General features: G+C 44.6%; 1 protein-coding gene across 1 annotated transcript in view; it reads left to right on the top strand.

Moving 5' to 3' along the window:
• The first annotated feature begins 3,043 nt into the window (after window positions 1-3,043).
• Window positions 3,044-21,621, top strand: part of LOC112240768 (small G protein signaling modulator 2-like) — a 147,301-nt gene continuing 128,723 nt past the window's right edge. The window contains 2 exon segments of the mRNA XM_042297707.1: window positions 3,044-3,637; window positions 16,593-16,668. Of these exon segments, the coding sequence (XP_042153641.1) occupies window positions 3,578-3,637; window positions 16,593-16,668 (136 nt within the window). The 5' untranslated portion in view covers window positions 3,044-3,577.

Raw genomic sequence — 21,621 nt, 5'->3', positions numbered from 1 at the left:
AAATGACCTCCAGCAGGCCACAAATGTGCATGTGTCTGCTCAAACGGTCAGAAACAGACTCCATGAGGGTGGTATGAGGGCCCGACATCCACAGGTGGGGGTTGTGCTTACAGCCCAACACCGTGCAGGACGTTTGGCATTTGCCAGAAAACACCAAGATTGGCAAATTTGCCACCGGTGCCCTGTGCTCTTCACAGATGAAAGCAGGTTCACACTGAGCACATGTGACAGACGTGACAGAGTCTGGAGACGCCGTAGAGAACGTTCTGCTGCCTGCAACATCCTCCAGCATGACCGGTTTGGCGGTGGGTCAGTCATGGTGTGGGGTGGCATTATTTTGGGGGGCCGCACAGCCCTCCATGTGCTCGCCAGAGGTAGCCTGACTGCCATTAGGTACCGAGATGAGATCCTCAGACCCCTTGTGAGACCATATGCTGGTGCGGTTGGCCCTGGGTTCCTCCTCATGCAAGACAATGCTAGACCTCATGTGGCTGGAGTGTGTCAGCAGTTCCTGCAAGAGGAAGGCATTGATGCTATGGACTGGCCGGCCCGTTCCCCAGTCCTGAATCCAATTGAGCACATCTGGGACATCATGTCTCGCTCCATCCACCAACGCCACGTTGCACCACAGACTGTCCAGGAGTTGGCGGATGCTTTAGTCCAGGTCTGGGAGGAGATCCCTCAGGAGACCATCCGCCACCTCATCAGGAGCATGCCCAGGCGTTGTAGGGAGGTCATACAGGCACGTGGAGGCCACACACACTACTGAGCCTTATTTTGACTTGTTTTAAGGACATGACATCAAAGTTGGATCAGCCTGTAGTGTGGTTTTCCACTTTAATTTTGAGTGTGACTCCAAATCCAGACCACCATGGGTTGATAAATGTGATTTCCATTGATAATTTTTGCGTGATTTTGTTGTCAGCACATTTCAACTATTTGAATACAATTCAAGAAAAAAGCATTTAATAAGAATATTTAATTCATTCAGATCTAGGATGTGTTATTTTAGTGTTCCCTTTATTTTTTTGAGCAGTGTATAATGTGTGTGTGTGTGTGTGTGTGTGTGTAATATGTATGTATATAAATAAATGTATACTCCAATTTAGATGCACTCCTCCTCTCCAACCCTTACATATTTTATGACAGGAAGAGGAAGTGATGGGGTAATAACTGTTCCTTCTCCCTTAAGGTGACCTGACCTCAACCCCGTAAAATGCCTAATCCAAAAATCTCCAACCATATCCCCTATAGCAATCCCGTGACTTCCTCCCATCTACCCTGCACATTCCACAGCCATCTGGCTCCTATAGATAACCATTAACTTGTGATCTAAAAAAACAGTCGCTATCATTCCTCATATATTATAGTATTACTGATGTAAAAACCAGTCTCTATCACTCCGCGTATACTATAGTGTTATTCCTGATGTATGAAGTTTCCAAGGTTAACAAGTTTACTAGTTTAATCCAGAGTCTAACGACAGGCTTCACTGTGCTGCGTAGCAGAGTTGCTTCCTCGCTCTCATTGCTTTCTCACTCAGGCACGACTACGTGGCCTCTCGCAGTTTCAACTCCATCATCAAGTTCGCTGACGACAACAGCAGTAGGCCTGATCACCAACAAAGACCAGACAGCCTACAGGGAGGAGGGAGGCACTCTGACGGCGTGGTGCCAGGTAAACAACCTCTCCCTCAATGTTAGCAAAACAAAGGAGCTCGTTGTGGACTTCAGGAGGAACCAGGCTGGACACGCCCCCATCCACATCAACAGGGCCGCCGTGGAGACGGTCAATAACTTCCTCGGCGGTACACGTCTCCGAGAAGCTGGAATGGTCTTACCACATGGACACCGCGGTGAAGAAGGCACCACAGCGACTCTTCAACGTCAGGATGCTGAAGAAATTCGGCCTGTCCCAGAGGGCCCTCGGTGTTCTGCAGGAGCACTGTCGGGCTGCATCGCAGTCTGGTATGGCAACTCCACCGTGGACCACAATACTCTTCAGAGGGTGCCTGCCCTACAGGACACCTATAACACCAGGTGTCTCAGGAAGGCCAAGAAGATCATCAGGCACCCAAGCCATGCTCTGTTCTCACCGCTTAAATCACTCCGACACGGGCAGTGCAGGTGCATCATGGCAAAAACTGAGAGACTAGCCAATAGTTTCTACCCTCAGACCATCAGCCTGCTGAATAGCCACCACAAGTCAGCTAGGAGTTCTCTCCACCCTCTGCTACTCATCCTATCGACAGTTTCATCAGGTGTCCGGGTGGCTGGTTTCAGACGATCCTGCTGCTGAAGAACCCGGATATGGAGTTCCTGGGCTGTTACACAATGTGTTTTAGTCCGGTTGGAGGTACTGCCAAATTCTCTGAAAGGATGTTGGATGCGGCTTATGGTAGAGAATTGAACATTCAATTCTTTGGCAACAGTTCTGGTGGCCATTTCTGCAGCTCACTTTCTGGGATCTTTTTTATTTCAGCTCATGAAACATCTCTCCATATTCCACTTGGACAGTGGAGGGAAGCAGAAATGGTTCTGGAATGGGACGGGCATGGTTCTGGAACCAGTGGAGTGAAGCGATGGGTATGGCTCTGGGCAGACATCTGTAGTCCATGAACGGCCACAGGAGGCGCTAGTTAGAGATAGAATGACAGAAAAAAGCCCCAGTGAAAATGCTTATTCTGTATATCATGATGGTAATGACTACATTGATTAATTTCTATTGCAGCCAAAACATCCGATGACACAATTTCTAAAACGGGGAGCCGCTGGCCTCAATCATCTTCATTCAAGATATCCCTAGCCTCTAAATAGGCTCAGAAAAACCCATGCCCTAGATCAGAATAATGGCCATGTGTTTCTTAATTGAGTGAAGCACTAGTGCAAGTAGGGCTATTTGCTTTGGCATATGTTACATAACAATATCATTAATCAATTTAATGATGTTCACACATGACTGCAAATTAATGAGATATTGTGTTGTCAGTTGTTGTATTTTGTGTGTCCTGTGTTTTTGTTATGGTATTGTGTGTTTGTTTGCCCTATCAGTGTTGTTGTTCTGTGAGTCAGTCTGTCTTTGAAACACCCATGGCTCTTTCATATTACATGCAAAAAGACTACAGATAAAATGCTCCTGAGCATCACACCTCAATATCCCCCAATCGTCCTGTCACACACGCACACACACAGAGGAGAGCTATAAATAACTGTCTGTCATAGTGCTGGAAATGTGTATGGAGCGTGAGATACGTGAAGTGATTGACTCCATTGATAAACCGTGTTAAAGGGGGTGGGTCGAGCACCGCTGGCGTCATTCTGAGTGGATGTGAAGATGGCTCCTCAATGCGCCGCGGCAGGACCGCCACACAGATGCGTCAACCGCCTGCTATCTGGAGGCCCGAGCACTTTGCTGTGAGAGGGAAGGAAGGAAGGAAGGAAGGAGGGGGAGAAGTAAATACAAGCTTTAAGAAAGGGTGGAGAGCACCAGACATCCGAGATTGTGGACAATCACGTTGACGCTGTTTGCAGTCGTAACTTTGTCTGTCACAGAGACCGACACAAGACTACCGAGAGCCATGGGTTCGTGCACAGATGAAGAATTCAAAGATAAATTACTATGGAATGTGAAAAGAGAGGTAAGTGCATTTTGTTTCACGCCTCTTTTGAGCTCTTGGTCTATAATGAGTGAGGGTTGTATGGGGAAATTTCAGCAAATCCGGTTCATGTATTTCTCGGTAAATGTCCGTGACAGATGATGATGATGATGATGAAGAATGATAATGTTGTGGATACGTCGCGAGAGAGGAATTGATACACTATTTCTGTTATTACTGTGTAGCCTACTCTAGCCACCGGCTGGAATAATGCAACGCGTGTTAGAAGTACATCTACATTACGTTTTTCAGTTTTTTTTTTGTCGTCGCTCACTTCGGTTTCCCTTAAATGTCGACGCTTCAGTAGTTTTAGTTTCCCAAGGGAGTATGATGTGGAAGAGCCATTGGAATGAAAAGCTTCCTATGGACGGACGCCTTTTGTAGAAAAAACGATTGCTACAGGTGGAGCACACCGCCTAGGCTGTTGCAGTGCCATATAGGCAATAGCTCTGTGATCTATCTACTGGCGTGGCTAATTGTGCAGTGAAGACTCATTTCAATGTCGATGTTATTAAGTCATATTGGAGATCCCCCGGCACTATATGTTGTGCAGTTTACATTAGCGTATTAATAGTAGTAATAGCCATATGTTTCTCAAATGTAAATTAATAGGAGGAGCCCGTTGTTACAATCTAATCCAGCAGTTTAAAAAGGCTACCCATTTTTTTTTCTGATTTGTTCATAACGATACGAGTACAATACTATCAGAAAATTGTAACTCCGCGATCACAGAATGTTAACACTTCACATTAAGTTACCTTATAACTGTGTAGCGACACTAGTTTCACAATAACAACAGGTGTTACGGGACTTTGCCTGAAGCAATCACCCCCACTGTCACTGACCCCCCCAAATAATAGATTTACCTACATTTGCTGACCAGTAGAGCCTATTAATATGATTGTAAGACGGTGTTAGTTGGATGCCTTTTAAAATGATTCTTAAAAAAACTACGTGGAACATAGCTTATTCACTGCTATTAACAGATTTGACATAAAAGGACCTGAAAGCCCATTTTGATTTATTTTGTACAGTAATGAAATCTCTTCCTGTTTTACATTCGGGGCAGCAGGTAGCCTAGTGGTTAGCCTCTTTGGGCTAGACGTGCTGCTAGCAACCCACGTTGACAACATCCCATGAAATTGTAGAGTGCGAAAAATCAAATTACAGAAATAAAAATATTTTACGTTATTAAAAATACAAGTGTCAAACATCAGTTAAAAGCTTTATTTCTTGTTAATCCAGCCGCTGTGTCAGATTTCAAAAAGGCTTTACGGAGAAAGCACACCCATGCAATTATCTGATGACAGCGCCCAGCACACAAAAGCATTAAACATTTTCCAACCAGGCAGATGTGCCACGAAAGTCAGAAATGGCACAAAAATAAATGCCTTACCTTTTGAAGATCATCTTCTGTTGGCACTCCAAAAGGTCCCAGCTACATCACAAATGGTCCTTTTTTGTTTGATAAAGTCCTTCTTTATATCCATAAAAACTCAGTTTAGCTGGTGCGCTTCAGTCAATAATCCACCCAGTTTCCCTCCTTCAAAATGCATACAAAATGAATCCCAAATGTTACCAATAAGCTTATCCAAACAAGTCAATGTTCATAATCAAACCTTAGCTACCCTAATACTTAAATAAACAATAAAATTTAAGACAGAGAGTTATTGTCCTTACCGGAAATAAACAACAAAGTATGCGTATTCACCAGAACGCGTAACAAACACTATAGCCAAAATGGGAGCAACTTAGAAAAACTACAAATTCTAGCTCATTTAAAAATAAATAAAGCCTGAAACTCTTTCTAAATACTGTTGACATCTAGTGGAAGCCCTGGGAACTGCAATCTGGGAGGTTTCCCCTTCATATTAAAAATGACAGCCATAGGAATCAATGGTGGGCTGAATTATTTGTTTGTTGTTGGATGGATTCTCCTCGGGTTTTCGCCTGCCATATCAGTTCTGTTATACTCACAGACATTATTTTAACAGTTTTGGAAACTTTTAAGTGTTTAAAAACCAAATCTACTAATTATTTGCATATCCTAGCTTCTGGGCCTGAGTTACAGCCAGTTTACTTTGGGCACGCTTGTCATCCAGACATCAAAAATACCGCCTCCTAGTCCACATGATTAAAACCTCTGGGCAAGTGTCCTGCTTCTATTTTGAAGAAAATGGGGTTCATGTTAGCAGTAACTGCATAAAGTTACTATGAAATGAAGGTGAATAAAAGCCTTTTTTTTTTCCTCAGTTCCACGTTGTGAGCAGTTTGCTTGTGAAGACTTGTCATTTTATTTCTGAATACATTGTAGTTTTGCATAAAATAAATGCCAGTAAACCATTACTATTTCATTTGATTGAAGTGTAATGAACACATCTGATTGTCCAGCTTTCAGGACACTATTTGTCGAACATGACAATTGGTAGGTTGAACTCATCAGTCAAACAGAGTTTTCTACCGTGTTTTGGGTCCCCTGCCATTATAAAATGAGACTTGGCAAAATGATACAAATAATAGAACTATCATAACATTTGTGATGCTGAGAATAAAATAGGGCCAGAAGACACTCTGGCTTCCCAACACAGACCAGGCAGTCAGGGAAAGACTAGGTGGTGTACCTGGTGGGGTACTGACACAGACAGACAGAAGTAGAGACCGCAGCATGGCGCTCTGGGCTCTAGTCTTTGAAAATTGCCTCTGGTTATATTTACTGGTGTTTTAAAACAGCAAAGATGAATAGTTGATATTTCCTGTTGATGTTAGTTTTCATAAAACCTAAATTGCCTGCTGTGCACCAAAGACAAGCTTGTTTTGAGGAATGTGTTTCAATGTCTGGTAGTGATGCAGTCATATGAATGTCCTTAGGGTGGTTTATTGTAGGATGAAATGCACAGTTGTGGCCAGTTTCCCAGACACTTTCCAAGGAGGTGCTCATTGAGCTTTTTTAGCCTCGGACTAGACTTGATCTGCGTCCAGGAAACCTTAATGTACAGTTTGTTTCATTGAGTTCAATTCTTGACACTGATGAAGACCACTTTTTGTGGAGGTCTCTCTTTCTGTGCAGCTTAGGCCTTGTACTTGCCAGACAGACTGGTTGAGATCAGTTTGCCAACTTGGGAGACACTGATTGTCTCTGTGTAGCCTATTGCTATAGTCTTAGTGCATCCCAAATGACACCCTATTCCCTATATAGGGCATTTGGAAAGTATTCAGACCCCTTCCCCTTTTCCACATTATGTTACAGCCTTATTCTAAAATTGATTTTAAAAAATAAATAAAAAATCCTCATCAATCTACACACGACACCATAATGACAACGCAAAAACAAGTTTTAAGATTTTTTTGTGTGTCATATATATATATATTTAAAAAAAGATACTGTATTTACATAAGTATTCAGACCCTTTGCTATGAGACTCAAAATTGATCTCTGGTGCATCCTGTTTCCATTCATCATCCTTGACGTTTTCTACAACTTGATTGGAGTCCACCTGTGGTAAATTCAATTGATTGGACATGATTTGAAAAGGCACACACCTGTCTACATAAGGTCCCACAGTTGACAGTACGTGTCAGAGCAAGAACCAGGCCATGAGGTCGACGGAATTGTTGAGGATTGTGTCGAGGCACAGATTTTTTTTATTTGACCTTTTGTTTAACTAGGCAAGTCAGTTAAGAACAAATTCTTATTTTCAATGACGGCCTAGGAACAGTGGGTTAACTGCCTTGTTCAGGGGCAGAACGACAGTTAAATAAAGGTTAAAAAAAAGCTTTTAGTATTGGCAGTTCCCTTGGCTTGTTCAATCTGTCTGAATTGAACGATCGGCAGACGTAAGGAATGTATATTGATTACCTATCGCTCCCAATAACTCGATCACCATCTGGAAAATGGAACTGTTATTACTGACGGCATTTACAGTGTGGCGAAAAAGTATTTAGTAAATACTTATTTTCCACCATAATTTGCAAATAAATTCATTTAAAAATCCTACAATGTGATTTTCTGGATGTTTTTTCTCATTTTGTCTGTCATAGTTGAAGTGTACCTATGATGAAAATTACAGGCCTCTCTCATCTTTTTAAGTGGGAGAACTTGCACAATTGGTGGCTGACTAAATGCTTTTTTGCCCCACTGTATATATTCTCCTTCTGTTCCCCATTTTTAAAAAAAAATCAATGCAGTGATTGTGTACAATACACAGAATGTAATGTAGTTGTATGTACTTTGTAAACTGTGTAACCTAAAATGTACTATAGGGTCTCTGTATACAGAAATGTATTAACCCTTTTATTGCTGCCTAAATGTTTGGGCGCCCAAAGACCAAATTCACATAGAAATAACTTATTTTATACATAATGTTTCTGCCACCGTCTCTTTTGACCATAAAGAGCTTCTGGATATCAGGACAGCGATTACTCACCTCGTACTGGACAAAGATGTTTTTTTCTTGAACGAGTCGGCTGCAAAGGATTTACTTCAGACACCCGACAGGCCCAAATCACCATCATTCGCATAAAGAAGAGAAGGAGATATTTGGGACATAGCTTGGTTGGGGTTCCTTGTAAGGATCCGATGGCGAGTGAGTCATCCTTCTCTACCAACAGTCCTATTAGCCAACGTGCACTCATTGGATAACAAAATGAATGAGCTCCGATCAAGACTATCTTACCATCGGGAAATTAAAAATCTGTTATCTTATGTCTCAGAGTCGTGGCTGAACGATGACATGGATAACATACAGCTGGCTGGGTTTTTGGTCCAACAGCAAGACAACAGCTGCCTCCGGTAAAACAAGGGATGGCGGTCTGTGTCTATTTGAGGCGGCGCTCCTAGTGGCCGGGGACTTTAATGCAGGGAAACCTAAATCTGTTTTACCTCATTTCTACCAGCATGTTAATAAATGTGCAACTGGAGGGAAAAAAACTGGACCACATTTACTGCACGCACAGACATGAGTACATAGCCTTCCATTTTGCCAAATCTGACCATAACGCTATCCTCCTGATTCCTGCTTATGAGCAAAAACTAAAGCAGGAAGTACCAGTGAATCGCTCAATAAGGAAGTGGTCAAGCAGGTGCTAAGCTACAGGCCTGTTTTGCGAACACAGACTGGAAAATGTTCCGGGATTCTTCCGATGGCATTGAGGAGGTCACCACATCTGTCACTGGCTTTATCATTAAGTGCATGAATTACAGGCAACGTCTGCACTGAGCTAAAGGGTAGATCTTCCACCTTTTCAAGGAGCGGGACTCTAACCCGGACACTTATAAGAAATCCTGCTATGCCCTTCGACGAACCATCAAACAGGCAAAGCGTCAATACAGGACTAAGATCGAGTCTTACTACACCGGCTCTGACGCTCGTCGGATGTGGCAGGGCTTGCAAACTGTTACGCACTACAAAGGGAAGCACAGCCATGAGCTGCCCAGTGACACGAGCCTACCAGATTAGCTAAATAACTTCTATGCTCGCTTCGAGGCAAGCAACGCTGAAGTATGCATGAGAGCATCAGCTGTTTCGGACGACTGTCTGATCACTCTCGCCATAGCTGATGTGAATAAGACCTTTTAAACAGGTCAACATTCACAAGGCCGCAGGCCCAGATGGATTACCAGAATGTGTACACCGAGCATGCGCTGATCAACTGGCAAGTGTCTTCACTGACATTTTCAACCTGTCCCTGACAGAGTCTGTAATACCAAGATGTTTCAAGCTGACCACCGAGAACACCAAGGTAACCTGCCTAAATGACTACCGAACCGTAGCACTTAGGTCTGTAGCCATGAAGTGCTTTGATAGACTCGTCATGGCTCACATCAACACCATTATCCCAGAAACCCTAGACCCAGTCCAATTTGCATACCACCCAACAGACCCACAGATGATGCAGTTTCTGTTGCACTCCACACTACCCTTTCCTACCTGGACAAAAGGAGCACCTACGTGAGAATGCTTTTCATTGACAACAGCTCAGCGTTCAACACCATAGTGTCCTCAAAGCTCATCACTAAGCTAAGGATCCTGGGACTAAACACCTCCCTCTGCAACTGGATCCAGGACTTCCTGACTTCCTGACGGGCCATCCTCAGGTGGTAAGGTTAGGTAACAACCCATCTGCCACGCTGATCCTCAACACGGGGGCCCTCAGGGGTACATACTCAGTCCCCTCCTGTACTCCATGTTCACCCATGACTGCATGGCCAAGCACGACTCCCAACACCATTAAGTTTGCCGAAGACACAACAGTGGTAGGCCTGATCACCGACAACGATGAGACAGACTATAGGGAGGAGATAGGGAGGAGATCAGAGACCTGACAGTGTGGTGCCAGGATAACATCTCCCTCAAAATGATCAAGACAAAGGAGATGATTGTGGACTACAGGAAAAGGAGGACTGAGCACTCCCCCATTCTTATTAATGGGGCTGTAGTGGAGCAGGTTGAGAGCTCCTTGATGTCCACATCACCAACAAACTAGAAAGATTCAAACACACCAAGACAGTCGGGAAGAGGGCAGGAAAATGCCTATTCCCCCTCAGGAAACTGAAAATATTTGGCATGGTTCCTCAGATCCTTAAGAAGTTCTACAGCTGCACCATCGAGAGCATGCGTCACTGGCTGGTATGCAACTGCTCGGCCTCCAACCGCAAGGCACAACAGAGGGTGGTGCGTACGGCCCAGTTCATCACTGGGGCCAAGCTTCCTGCCATCCAGGACCCCTAACACCGCCTGGTATAGAGGAAGGCCCAAAAAATTGTCAAAGACTCCAGCCACCTTAGTCATAGGATGTTCTCTCTGCAAGCCGTACCGGAGCGCCATGTCTAGGTCCAGAAGACTTCTTAACAGCTTCTACCCCTAAGCCATAAGACTCCTGAACAGCTCATGAAATGGCTACCCAGACTATTTGTATTGTCGTCCCCCCCCGCCTTATGCTGCTGCTACTCTCTGTTTATCATCTATGCATAGTCGGTTTCACTCTTCCTACGTGTACATATTACCTCAACTAACCGGTGCCCCCGCACATTGACTCTGTACCGGTACCCCCTTAATATAGCCTCACTATTTGTCATTTTACTGCTGATCTTTAATCATTTGTTTATTTTATTTTGTATTTTTTACTTTACACTTATTTTTTTTAAACTGCATTGTTGTTTAAGGGCTTGTAAGTAAGCATTTCACTGTAAGGTCTACTACACCTGTTGTATTCAGAGCATGTGACATAACATTTGATTTGATTTGTATTCACACCCCTTTTCCACATTTTTGTTGTGTTACTGTCTAAATTTGAAAATGAATTAAATTGAGATGTTACAGCCTAATTTTGAAAATGAATTAAATTGAGATGCTGTGTTACTGCTGTTGGTGTTTACATACAGGAGAGGGAGTGCAAAACAACGACGCTGGACAGAGTGGAATCAGGTGTAGCAAAAAGGCAGTTTATTTAAAGTCAGAGATATCTTGTCCTACAGCGTGCATGGACCTAAGCAATATGACTCTGTGAGGAGTCAGCTAAATTAGGCTGCTTTAGACAGGGTTTGCAGCAGAATGTATACACAGAATAATGTAGGTGGAGTCTCGTCGTGTTGGTCTTCTGACTGGTCCTGAAGAGTTGGAGGCGGGCCTGCTCTAGCCAGAGCAGGAGCCCCATTGGTGCACAGCAGAGTCCTCTGCTCTTGGCACCTGACCAGTAGAGGGGGGTGGAGTGTGAGTGTGCAGTGCTCATGAGATGTTTGTGTGTCAAGGAAGCGTGAGATAGGGGGACTGGCAGTGTCTGCTTTAGGCTCAGGTGTTTCCTGTCTTTGCAGGAGTGCATGCAAGGATCAATGTCAGTGAGATAGTTTGGCACTCTAAGCTCGTTAGTGTTGCGGGATGTTCTTTGTAGTTTACAGGGGAGTATATTTGTGTGGTGGCAGCCATGTGTCCTTCGGATAATCATGTTATTGCACGTAGGCTCTAAACTTGACTGAGGACACTGGGCCCAGAGTTATCTGAAGACATCCGGTTTAACCAGAGCGTTGGCCTGCTAGTAATGCTTGATATTTGATGATTATTTATATAACACTGCCTACATTTTAAAATGAATTAAATTGAGATGCTGTGTTACAGCCTACATTTTAAAATGAATTAAATTGAGATGCTGTGTTACAGCCTACATTTTAAAATTAATTAAATTGAGATGATGTGTTACCGGCCTCCCCACAATACCCCACAAAACCTGATCCGCCGATCTACAGCTCGATCAACAATGACAGGCCCATTACTGTTGATAAGTTAGGGATGTCTGGCGTAAGTGGATTTCTGCCACCTGTAAGGGTTTGTAGCTGATACATCACTAGATGGGCAATATATTGAAAGCTTTTAAATTAAAATGTATTGATCTCGTTGGGAAAAGCCCATGAAATGCTAATTCGCTGTGAACAGAGTAAACAGAATCCCAGTTCCAAGACTTTTAAATTATGAATCTTTTCTTTCTGCTAAAGGCTACTCTTGGACTAAGTTATGTAGTGGAAACCCTCAGAACATGTCCCAAATGGCACCCTAATCCCTATATAGTGCACTACTGTTGACCGGAACCCAATGGGGCCCAATGGTGCACTGTGAGGAATTAGGGTGTCATTTTGGAACACAGTCTTCATCTCTGTCTCAGTCAGAAGTGGCATGACAGGTGTTAATGACCTCAGTATCTCACACACACACACACACACACACACGCTCGTGCTCACTCGTCCAGCCATTCTGGAGCTGTATCACTCCTTGTGCGTCCCAAATTGCACCTTGTTTCCTAGAGCAGGGATGGGGAAGTATTTTTTTGTTTGTTTGGTAAATTAGCCTAGCGGCTAGCTATCTAATCTTGCAGTAGTCGCGGTCAAATTATCGACCAGTCGAGCTCTTCTCCCCAACCCCAGCCCGATGGGCCCAGACGTTATACATCAGGTTAGGGCCGGATAGGGCCTGTTTCTTCATCAATAACTAGTGTAATGGTAGGGCCTGTTTCTTCATCAATAACTAGTGTAATGGTAGGGCCTGTTTCTTCATCAATAACCAGGGTACAGGTAGGGCCTGTTTCTTCATCAATAACTAGGTTACAGGTAGGGCCTGTTTCTTCATCAATAACTAGGGTACAGGTAGGGCCTGTTTCTTCATCAATAACTAGGGTACAGGTAGGGCCTGTTTCTTCATCAATAACTAGGTACAGGTAGGGCCTGTTTCTTCATCAATAACTAGGTACAGGTAGGGCCTGTTTCTTCATCAATAACTAGGGTACGGGTAGGGCCTGTTTCTTCATCAATAACTAGGGTACGGGTAGGGCCTGTTTCTTCATCAATAACTAGGGTACAGGTAGGGCCTGTTTCTTCATCAATAACTAGGTTACAGGTAGGGCCTGTTTCTTCATCAATAACTAGGTTACAGGTAGGGCCTGTTTCTTCATCAATAACTAGGGTACAGGTAGGGCCTGTTTCTTCATCAATAACTAGGGTACAGGTAGGGCCTGTTTCTTCATTATTAACTAGGTTACAGGTAGGGCCTGTTTCTTCATCAATAACTAGGTTACAGGTAGGGCCTGTTTCTTCATCAATAACTAGGGTACAGGTAGGGCTTGTTTCTTCATCAATAACTAGGGTACAGGTAGGGCCTGTTTCTTCATCAATAACTAGGTTACAGGTAGGGCCTGTTTCTTCATCAATAACTAGGGTACAGGTAGGGCCTGTTTCTTCATCAATAACTAGGGTACAGGTAGGGCCTGTTTCTTCATCAATAACTAGGGTACAGGTAGGGCCTGTTTCTTCATCAATAACTAGGTTACAGGTAGGGCCTGTTTCTTCATCAATAACTAGGTTACAGGTAGGGCCTGTTTCTTCATCAATAACTAGGTTACAGGTAGGGCTCTGGTATGACTAAATTGATCACTAACATTTTGAAGCTGAGCCATTTGCTCATGCTCTGCTGGTGTCAGAAGTGCTTCAACCTTGTCAAATATAAAATAGATATTATATATATATATATTTTAATGATGTTCCTTGAGTTTTGTCTGAGTTTGTGACGAAAAGTAGCTAACAGCTAGCTGCTCTCATGTTTCTTCTTTAAGCATGGCAGCTCAAGCAGAGCCATTGCTATGGATACTCAGTCAGAACGCCATGAGCAGAGCGCATGCAGAGCGAGCAGAGAGGGAGTGACCGACAGAGAGGTACAGCTAATGGATTTACTAAACAGAGGAAAGTATTTCTGATTTTGGGCCTTAAATCTGACCGAGGCAATCGGGTTAGTCACTCCGATATCATGTTAAAAACTGCAAACATTTCTCTACACCCAATGGCAAAATGTAGACTTGCAGCGATTCATTCCAAAACCGCTAAATTGTTTTGCAAAAAAATGTCACTTATGGACTCCAAGTGACCTCTGTTCTTAAGTTTAGTTTTTTGCGTCTTTTACTTAGTTTTGTACACCAGCTTGAAACAGCTGAAAATACAATATTTTTGGTTATTGAAAATATATTTCACAGTGGTTTAGATAGTACAATGATTCTCTACACTGTACTTAAACATACACTGATATTAGGCTAACTATTAGAATTTTAGCAATCAGAAAATGTAACAAGGTTTATGCCAAATACCCCCTCAATTTGAGGTGATGGTGAAGACGATGAGGATTGCTTTGATTGTGATGGTAATAATGATCAAATCAAATGTATTTATATAGCCCTTCTTACATCAGCTGATATCTCAATGTACTGTACAGAAACCCAGCCTAAAACCCCAAACAGCAAGCAATGCAGGTGTAGAAGCACGGTGGCTAGGAAAAACTCCCTAGAAAGGCCAAAACCTAGAGAGGAACCAGGCTATGTGGGGTGTGCCGGGTGGAGATTATAACAGAACATGGCCAAGATGTTCAAATGTTCATAAATGACCAGCATGGTCCAATAATAATAAGGCAGAACAATTGAAACTGGAGCAGCAGCACGGCCAGGTGGACTGGGGGCAGCAAGGAGTCATCATGTCAGGTAGTCCTGAGGCATGGTCCTAGGGCTCAGGTCCTCCGAGAGAGAGAAAGAAAGAGAGAGAGAGAATTAGAGAGAGCATACATAAATTCACACAGGACACCGGATAGGACAGTGGAAGTACTCCAGATATAACAAACTGACCCTAGCCCCCCGACACATAAACTACTGCAGCATAAATACTGGAGGCTGAGACAGGAGGGGTCAGGAGACACTGTGGCCCCATCCGATGACAGGGCCAAACAGGAAGGATATAACCCCACCCAATTTGCCAAAGCACAGCCCCTACACCACTAGAGGGATATCTTCAACCACCAACTTACCATCCTGAGACAAGGCCGAGTATAGCCCACAAAGATCTCCACCACGGCACAACCCAAGGGGGGGTGCCAACCCAGACAGGAAGATCACATCAGTGACTCAACCCACTCAAGTGACGCACCCCTCCTAGGGACGGTATGAAAGTGCCCCAGTAAGCCAGTGACTCAGCCCCTGTAATAGGGTTAGAGGCAGAGAATCCCAGTGGAAAGAGGGGAACCGGCCATGCACAGACAGCAAGGGCGGTTCGTTGCTCCAGAGCCTTTCCGTTCACCTTCACACTCCTGGGCCAGACTACACTCAATCATATGACCCACTGAAGAGATGAGTCTTCAGTAAAGACTTAAAGGTTGAGACCGCGTCTGCGTCTCTCACATGGGTAGGCAGAGCATTTCATAAAAATGGAGCTCTATAGGAGAAAGCCCTGCCTCCAGCTGTTTGCTTAGAAATTCTAGGGGCAATTAGGAGGCTTGTGTCTTGTGACCGTAGCGTATGTGTAGGTATGTACGGCAGGACCAAATCAGATGGTGGTAATGATGATGATGGTGGTAATGATGGTGCTGGTGGTGGTGGTGATGGTGGTGATGATGATGGTGGTGGTAATGATGGGGGTGGTGGTGGTAATGATGATGATGGTAGTAATGATGGTGCTGGTGGTGGTAATGATGATGGTGGTGTTAATGGTGATGTAATGATGGTGGTGTTGGTAATGATGATGATGATGATGACGGTAATGATGATGGTGAAGATGGTAATGATGGTGGTGATGATGATAGTGGTGGTGGTGATGATCATGATGGTGGTGGTGATGATGATGATGGTGATGATGATAGTGGTGGTGGTAATGATGATGATGATGGTGGTGGTAATGATGATGATGATGACAACGGTAATGATGATGGTATTGGTAATGATGATGATGATAGTGGTGGTGGTAATGATGATGATGATGATGGTGATGGTAATGATAGTGATGGCGATGATGATGATGATGATAGTGGTGGTGGTAATGATGATGATGATAGTGGTGGTGATGGTAATGATGATGATGATGGTGGTGATGGTTATGATGATGGTGGTGGTGGTAATGTTGATAGTGGTGGTGATGATGATGATGATGATGGTAATGATGATGGTGGTGGTGGTGGTAATGGTGATGGTGATGATGATGTTGATAGTGGTAGTGATGATGGTAATGATGATGGTGGTAATGATGATGATGATGGTGGTAATGATGGTGATGGTGATGATGATGATGGTGGTGGTAATGATGGTGGTGGTACTGATGATGGTGATGATGATGATGATGGTGGTGGTACCGATGATGGTGATGATGATGATGATGGTGGTGGTGGTGGTGATGATGGTGGTGGTGGTAATGATGGTGATGATGGTGGTGGTAATGATGGTGGTGGTACTGATGATGGTGGTGGTGGTAATGATGATGATGATGACAACGGTGATGATGATGATGATGGTGGTGGTGGTAATGATGGTGGTACTGATGATGGTGGTGGTGGTAATGATGATGATGATGGTGGTAATAATGATGTAACGATGATGATGACAACTGTAAGGATGGTAAATGAATGATTCTGTGTGTTGACTGTTGGTACAGGTGAAACAGATCATGGAGGAGGCGGTGACTAAGAAGTTTGTCCATGAAGACAGCAGCCACATCATCGGCCTATGCCGTAAGTACACACACACACACACACACACACACACACACACACACACACTCCCTCTCCGAGAGCTCCTCAGCTGATGATGTGGGGTGTCTGGGTGAAGGACAGTACTTGATGTCATTGCCAGCACATCAACGGAAAGTTAATAATCACACTGGAGTCAACAGAAACTAATCTTAAATGTTCCCTGGCCGCAAAACATATAGATATAGATGTGTTTGTGTGAGTGAGTGAGTGAGTGAGTGAGTGAGTGAGTGAGTGAGTGAGTGAGTGAGTGAGTGAGTGTGTGAGAGTGTGTGTGTGTGGCCCCGTAGTGCAGTCAGTATTGTGTGTGTGTGTGTGTGTGTGTGTGTGTGTGTGTGTGTGGTGCAGTCAGTATTTTCTGGAATGCTGCCAGTGTAGTGGGATGGGTTTATGTAGTTTCCGGCCGGATGACTGAGCTGGCGACTCACACCTTTACCACCTGATGTTCCCACCACACCGAGGAGAGGGGGGCTGTATATCTTCCCCTGTTTGCTTGTGTGTATCTGTCTCTCTGTGTTATAACTTCCTTTGTTCACTCAGATAACCATTGAGGATCTCACCGGGGGGGGGGGGCTGTAACCCTAATGGTTCTCTGTTCCTTATTTAAAGCCCTACTGTTGACCATAATCACGAGCAAGATAAATGTTGGTGCTGCACCATTTCACCAACATTTATTTAAAAAAAAAATGTAGGTTATTAAAACAACTGATTTACCCGACGTCGGTTTGCTTGAATTCCATTTAGTTCAGGGGTTTCTCTAGAGGGGAAATCAAATCAATTCACGAGAGAAATCAAGTCAAGTGTCTTGAAGTGCACTGTGTCGATTTAAACTATCAGTGTCAGGCTGTAATTGTTGCCATTAAAGGGACAAAGGGACAATCTGCAGTTGCTACATCCGTTTTTGGACTTTAATCCATCACTGATATGTACCCGTTGGACTATATATACCCATCGATTCTGGAAAAATATAACTTAGAAATGCCTCATGAGTTCAGTTGAACCGTCACACTCCACCAGATCCCCCAAATATAAACTCGTTTTTATTCCCAATGTTTGTAAACAAATACTAATATAGCCTCGTAACATGGTCAAAACCTAGAATCTTGATGTCATGGAGGGTCGGTCCTGTTTATGCATTTGCAAGGGGTTATGTTTCTCCACCCCCCCCCCCCCTTTTACTCACTCAAACGGGGACAAGGGTATCTATCGTCTTTTGTTATTTTTTTCAACTGCTGATTGCAATTTCTTCAGACGGAGAATGTGTCCTGGAGGCAGAACTGAGCGATTTCCCCTTAGATAGGCCAGCTGCAGTCAACATTGAAAATTACCCCCAAAACATTTAGGCATTGGAGTTAGATGTGTGGTTAAGGTTACGTGCCAAATCACATTTTTATAACATTGTGGCTGTGTTAGCTAGTGACCACTCTGCAGAACTGCCTCCAGAACAACGTTAAACTGCCCAAATGGCACCCGAACTGTTTTGTATGTAGTGCACTACTTTAGATTAAGGCCCCATTTGGTCAAGATTAGTTCACTATATAGGGAATAGGGTTCCATTTGGGATGCAGACTGGGATTCCCTCCTCAAAAGTTTGGACACCTACTCATGCAAGGGTTTTTCTTTATTTTTTACTATTTTCTACATTGTAGAATAATAGTGAAGACATCAAAACTATGAAATAACACATATGGAATCATGTAGTAACCAAAAAAGTATGAAACAAATCAAAATATATTTTATATTTGAAATTTTTCAAAGTATCCACCCTTTGGCTTGATGACAACTTTGCACACTCTTGGCATTCTCTCAACCAGTTTCACCTGGAATGCTTTTCTAACAGTCTTGAAGGAGTTTCCACATATGCCTCCACTCTGCGGTCCAACTCATCCCAAACCATCTCAATTGGGTTGAGGTTGTGTGACTCATCAGATCCAAGGACAGATTTCCACCGGTCTAATGTCCATTTTCTTAGTTTCTTTGCAGCAAATCGACCATGAAGGCCCGATTCACGCAGTTTCCTCTGAACAGTTGATGTTGAGATGTGTCTGTTACTTGAACTCTGAAGCATTTATTTGGGTTGCAATTTCTGAGGCTGGTAAACTCTAATGAACTTATCCTCTGCAGCAGAGGTACATTTTCCAATTTGACTGACCTTCATGTCTTAAAGTAATGATGGACTGTCGTTTCTCTTTGCTTATTTGAGCTGTTCTTGCCATATTATGGACTTGGTCTTTTACCAAATAGGGCTATCTTCTGTACACCACCCCTACCTTGTCACAACACAACTGATTGGCTCAAAGACATGAAGGAAATCAATTCTACAAATTATGTTTTAGCAAGACACACCTGTTTATTGAAATGCATTCCAGGTGACTACCCCATGAAGCTGGTTGATAGAATGCCAAGGGTGTGCAAAGCTGTCTTTGGCTATTTTTAAGAATCACTTTTTAGCTTACTACATGATTCCATATGTGTTAATTAATACACTGCTCCAAAAAATAAAGGGAACACTTAAACAACACAATGTAACTCCAAGTCAATCACACTTCTGTGAAATCAAACTGTCCACTTAGGAAGCAACACTGATTGACAATACATTTCACATGCTGTTGTGCAAATGGAATAGACAACAGGTGGAAATTATAGGCAATTAGCAAGACACCCCCAATAAAGGAGTGGTTCTGCAGGTGGTAACCACAGACCACTTCTCAGTTCCTATGCTTCCTGGCTGATGTTTTGGTCACTTTTGAATGCTGGCGGTGCTTTCACTCTAGTGGTAGCATGAGACGGAGTCTACAACCCACACAAGTGGCTCAGGTAGTGCAGCTCATCCAGGATGGCACATCAATGCGAGCTGTGGCAAGAAGGTTTGCTGTGTCTGTCAGCGTGGTGTCCAGAGCATGGAGGCGCTACCAGGAGACAGGCCAGTACATCAGGAGACGTGGAGGAGGCCGTAGGAGGGCAACAACCCAGCAGCAGGACCGCTACCTCCGCCTTTGTGCAAGGAGGAGCAGGAGGAGCACTGCCAGAGCCCTGCAAAATGACCTCCAGCAGGCCACAAATGTGCATGTATCTGCTCAAACAGTCAGAAACAGACTCCATGAGGGTGGTATGAGGGCCCGACGTCCACAGGTGGGGGTTGTGCTTACAGCCCAACACCGTGCAGGACGTTTGGCATTTGCCAGAGAACACCAAGATTGTCAAATTCGCCACATTCACATGCAAACCTCCTGCTGGGAGAGAGAGAGGGAAGCTGTGGATGGAGGTATGGTATGGAAGCTTTAGGGATGGTCATTAGAGATGCTGTTGAGGGGTGCAGCATCACTGGGGGTGCAGCATCACTGGGGGTACAGCATCTCTGGGGGTATAGCATCACTGGGGGTACAGCATCACTGGGGGTACAGCATCACTGGGGGTACAGCATCACTGGGGGTGCAGCAGGACTGGGGGTGCAGCAGGACTGGGGGTGCAGCATCACTGGGGGTGCAGCAGGATTGGGGGTGCAGCATCACTGGGGGTGCAGTAGGACTGGGGGTGCAGCAGGAGTTAGTAGACAACACCACTCTGCCTCGTTCTGTACTGGGCATAGTAAAGCTATGTGTCTGTGATTCTGTGTGAGTGAGAGAGACGTGAGTGAGAGGCATGGTGTGAACAGAGAGAGAGTGTGTTTGGGAGCATGTCTATGGGTGTGTGTGTGTGTCGTGCTTCACATACTGTATGTTTGTGTGTGTGTGTGTGTGTGTGTGTGTGTGTGTGTCGTGCTTTACATACTGTATGTTTGTGTGTGTGTGTGTGTGTGTGTGTGTGTGTGTGTGTGTGCTTCACATACTGTATGTCTGTGGGTGTGTGTGTGTGTCATACTTTACATACTGTATGTTTGTGTGTGTGTGTGTGTGTGTGTGTCTGCTTTACATACTGTATGTCTGTGGGTGTGTGGAGTGGGTGTGTGATTCTCTGTGGCAGTAGTTGAGAGAGAGGCTTTAGTGAGCCGAGACCAACTCAGAACTTAAGGGTCCAGTCACCATTCACGACTCAGCGTTTCAAACTACATAGTGCACCCCTTTAGATCTGAGTCCCACGGCACCCTATTCCCTACATAGTGCAGTATTTTTGAGTGTGTGTGTGTTGACCTGAGTAGTTCTGGCCATCCTCCTCTGGTCCTAGCTGGGTACACAGTGTGTGTGTGTGTTGACCTGAGTAGTTCTGGCCATCCTCCTCTGGTCCTAGCTGGGTACACAGTGTGTGTGTGTTGACCTGAGTAGTTCTGGCCATCCTCCTCTGGTCCTAGCTGGGTACACAGTGTGTGTGTGTGTGACCTGAGTAGTTCTGGCCATCCTCCTCTGGTCCTAGCTGGGTACACAGTGTGTGTGTGTTGACCTGAGTAGTTCTGGCCATCCTCCTCTGGTCCTAGCTGGGTACACAGTGTGTGTGTGTTGACCTGAGTAGTTCTGGCCATCCTCCTCTGGTCCTAGCTGGGTACACAGTGTGTGTGTGTTGACCTGAGTAGTTCTGGCCATCCTCCTCTGGTCCTAGCTGGGTACACAGTGTGTGTGTGTGACCTGAGTAGTTCTGGCCATCCTCCTCTGGTCCTAGCTGGGTACACAGTGTGTGTGTGTTGACCTGAGTAGTTCTGGCCATCCTCCTCTGGTCCTAGCTGGGTACACAGTGTGTGTGTGTGACCTGAGTAGTTCTGGCCATCCTCCTCTGGTCCTAGCTGGGTACACAGTGTGTGTGTGTGTGTGACCTGAGTGTTCTGGCCATCCTCCTCTGGTCCTAGCTGGGTACACAGTGTGTGTGTGTGTGTGTGTTGACCTGAGTAGTTCTGGCCATCCTCCTCTGGTCCTAGCTGGGTACACAGTGTGTGTGTTGACCTGAGTAGTTCTGGCCATCCTCCTCTGGTCCTAGCTGGGTACACAGTGTGTGTGTGTTGACCTG

This window comes from Oncorhynchus tshawytscha, linkage group LG14 (assembly GCF_018296145.1).
Source record: "Oncorhynchus tshawytscha isolate Ot180627B linkage group LG14, Otsh_v2.0, whole genome shotgun sequence".
Lineage (NCBI taxonomy): Eukaryota > Metazoa > Chordata > Actinopteri > Salmoniformes > Salmonidae > Oncorhynchus > Oncorhynchus tshawytscha.
Note: the sequence above shows the minus strand (reverse complement) of the source record. Positions and strands in the feature narration are given on the sequence as shown.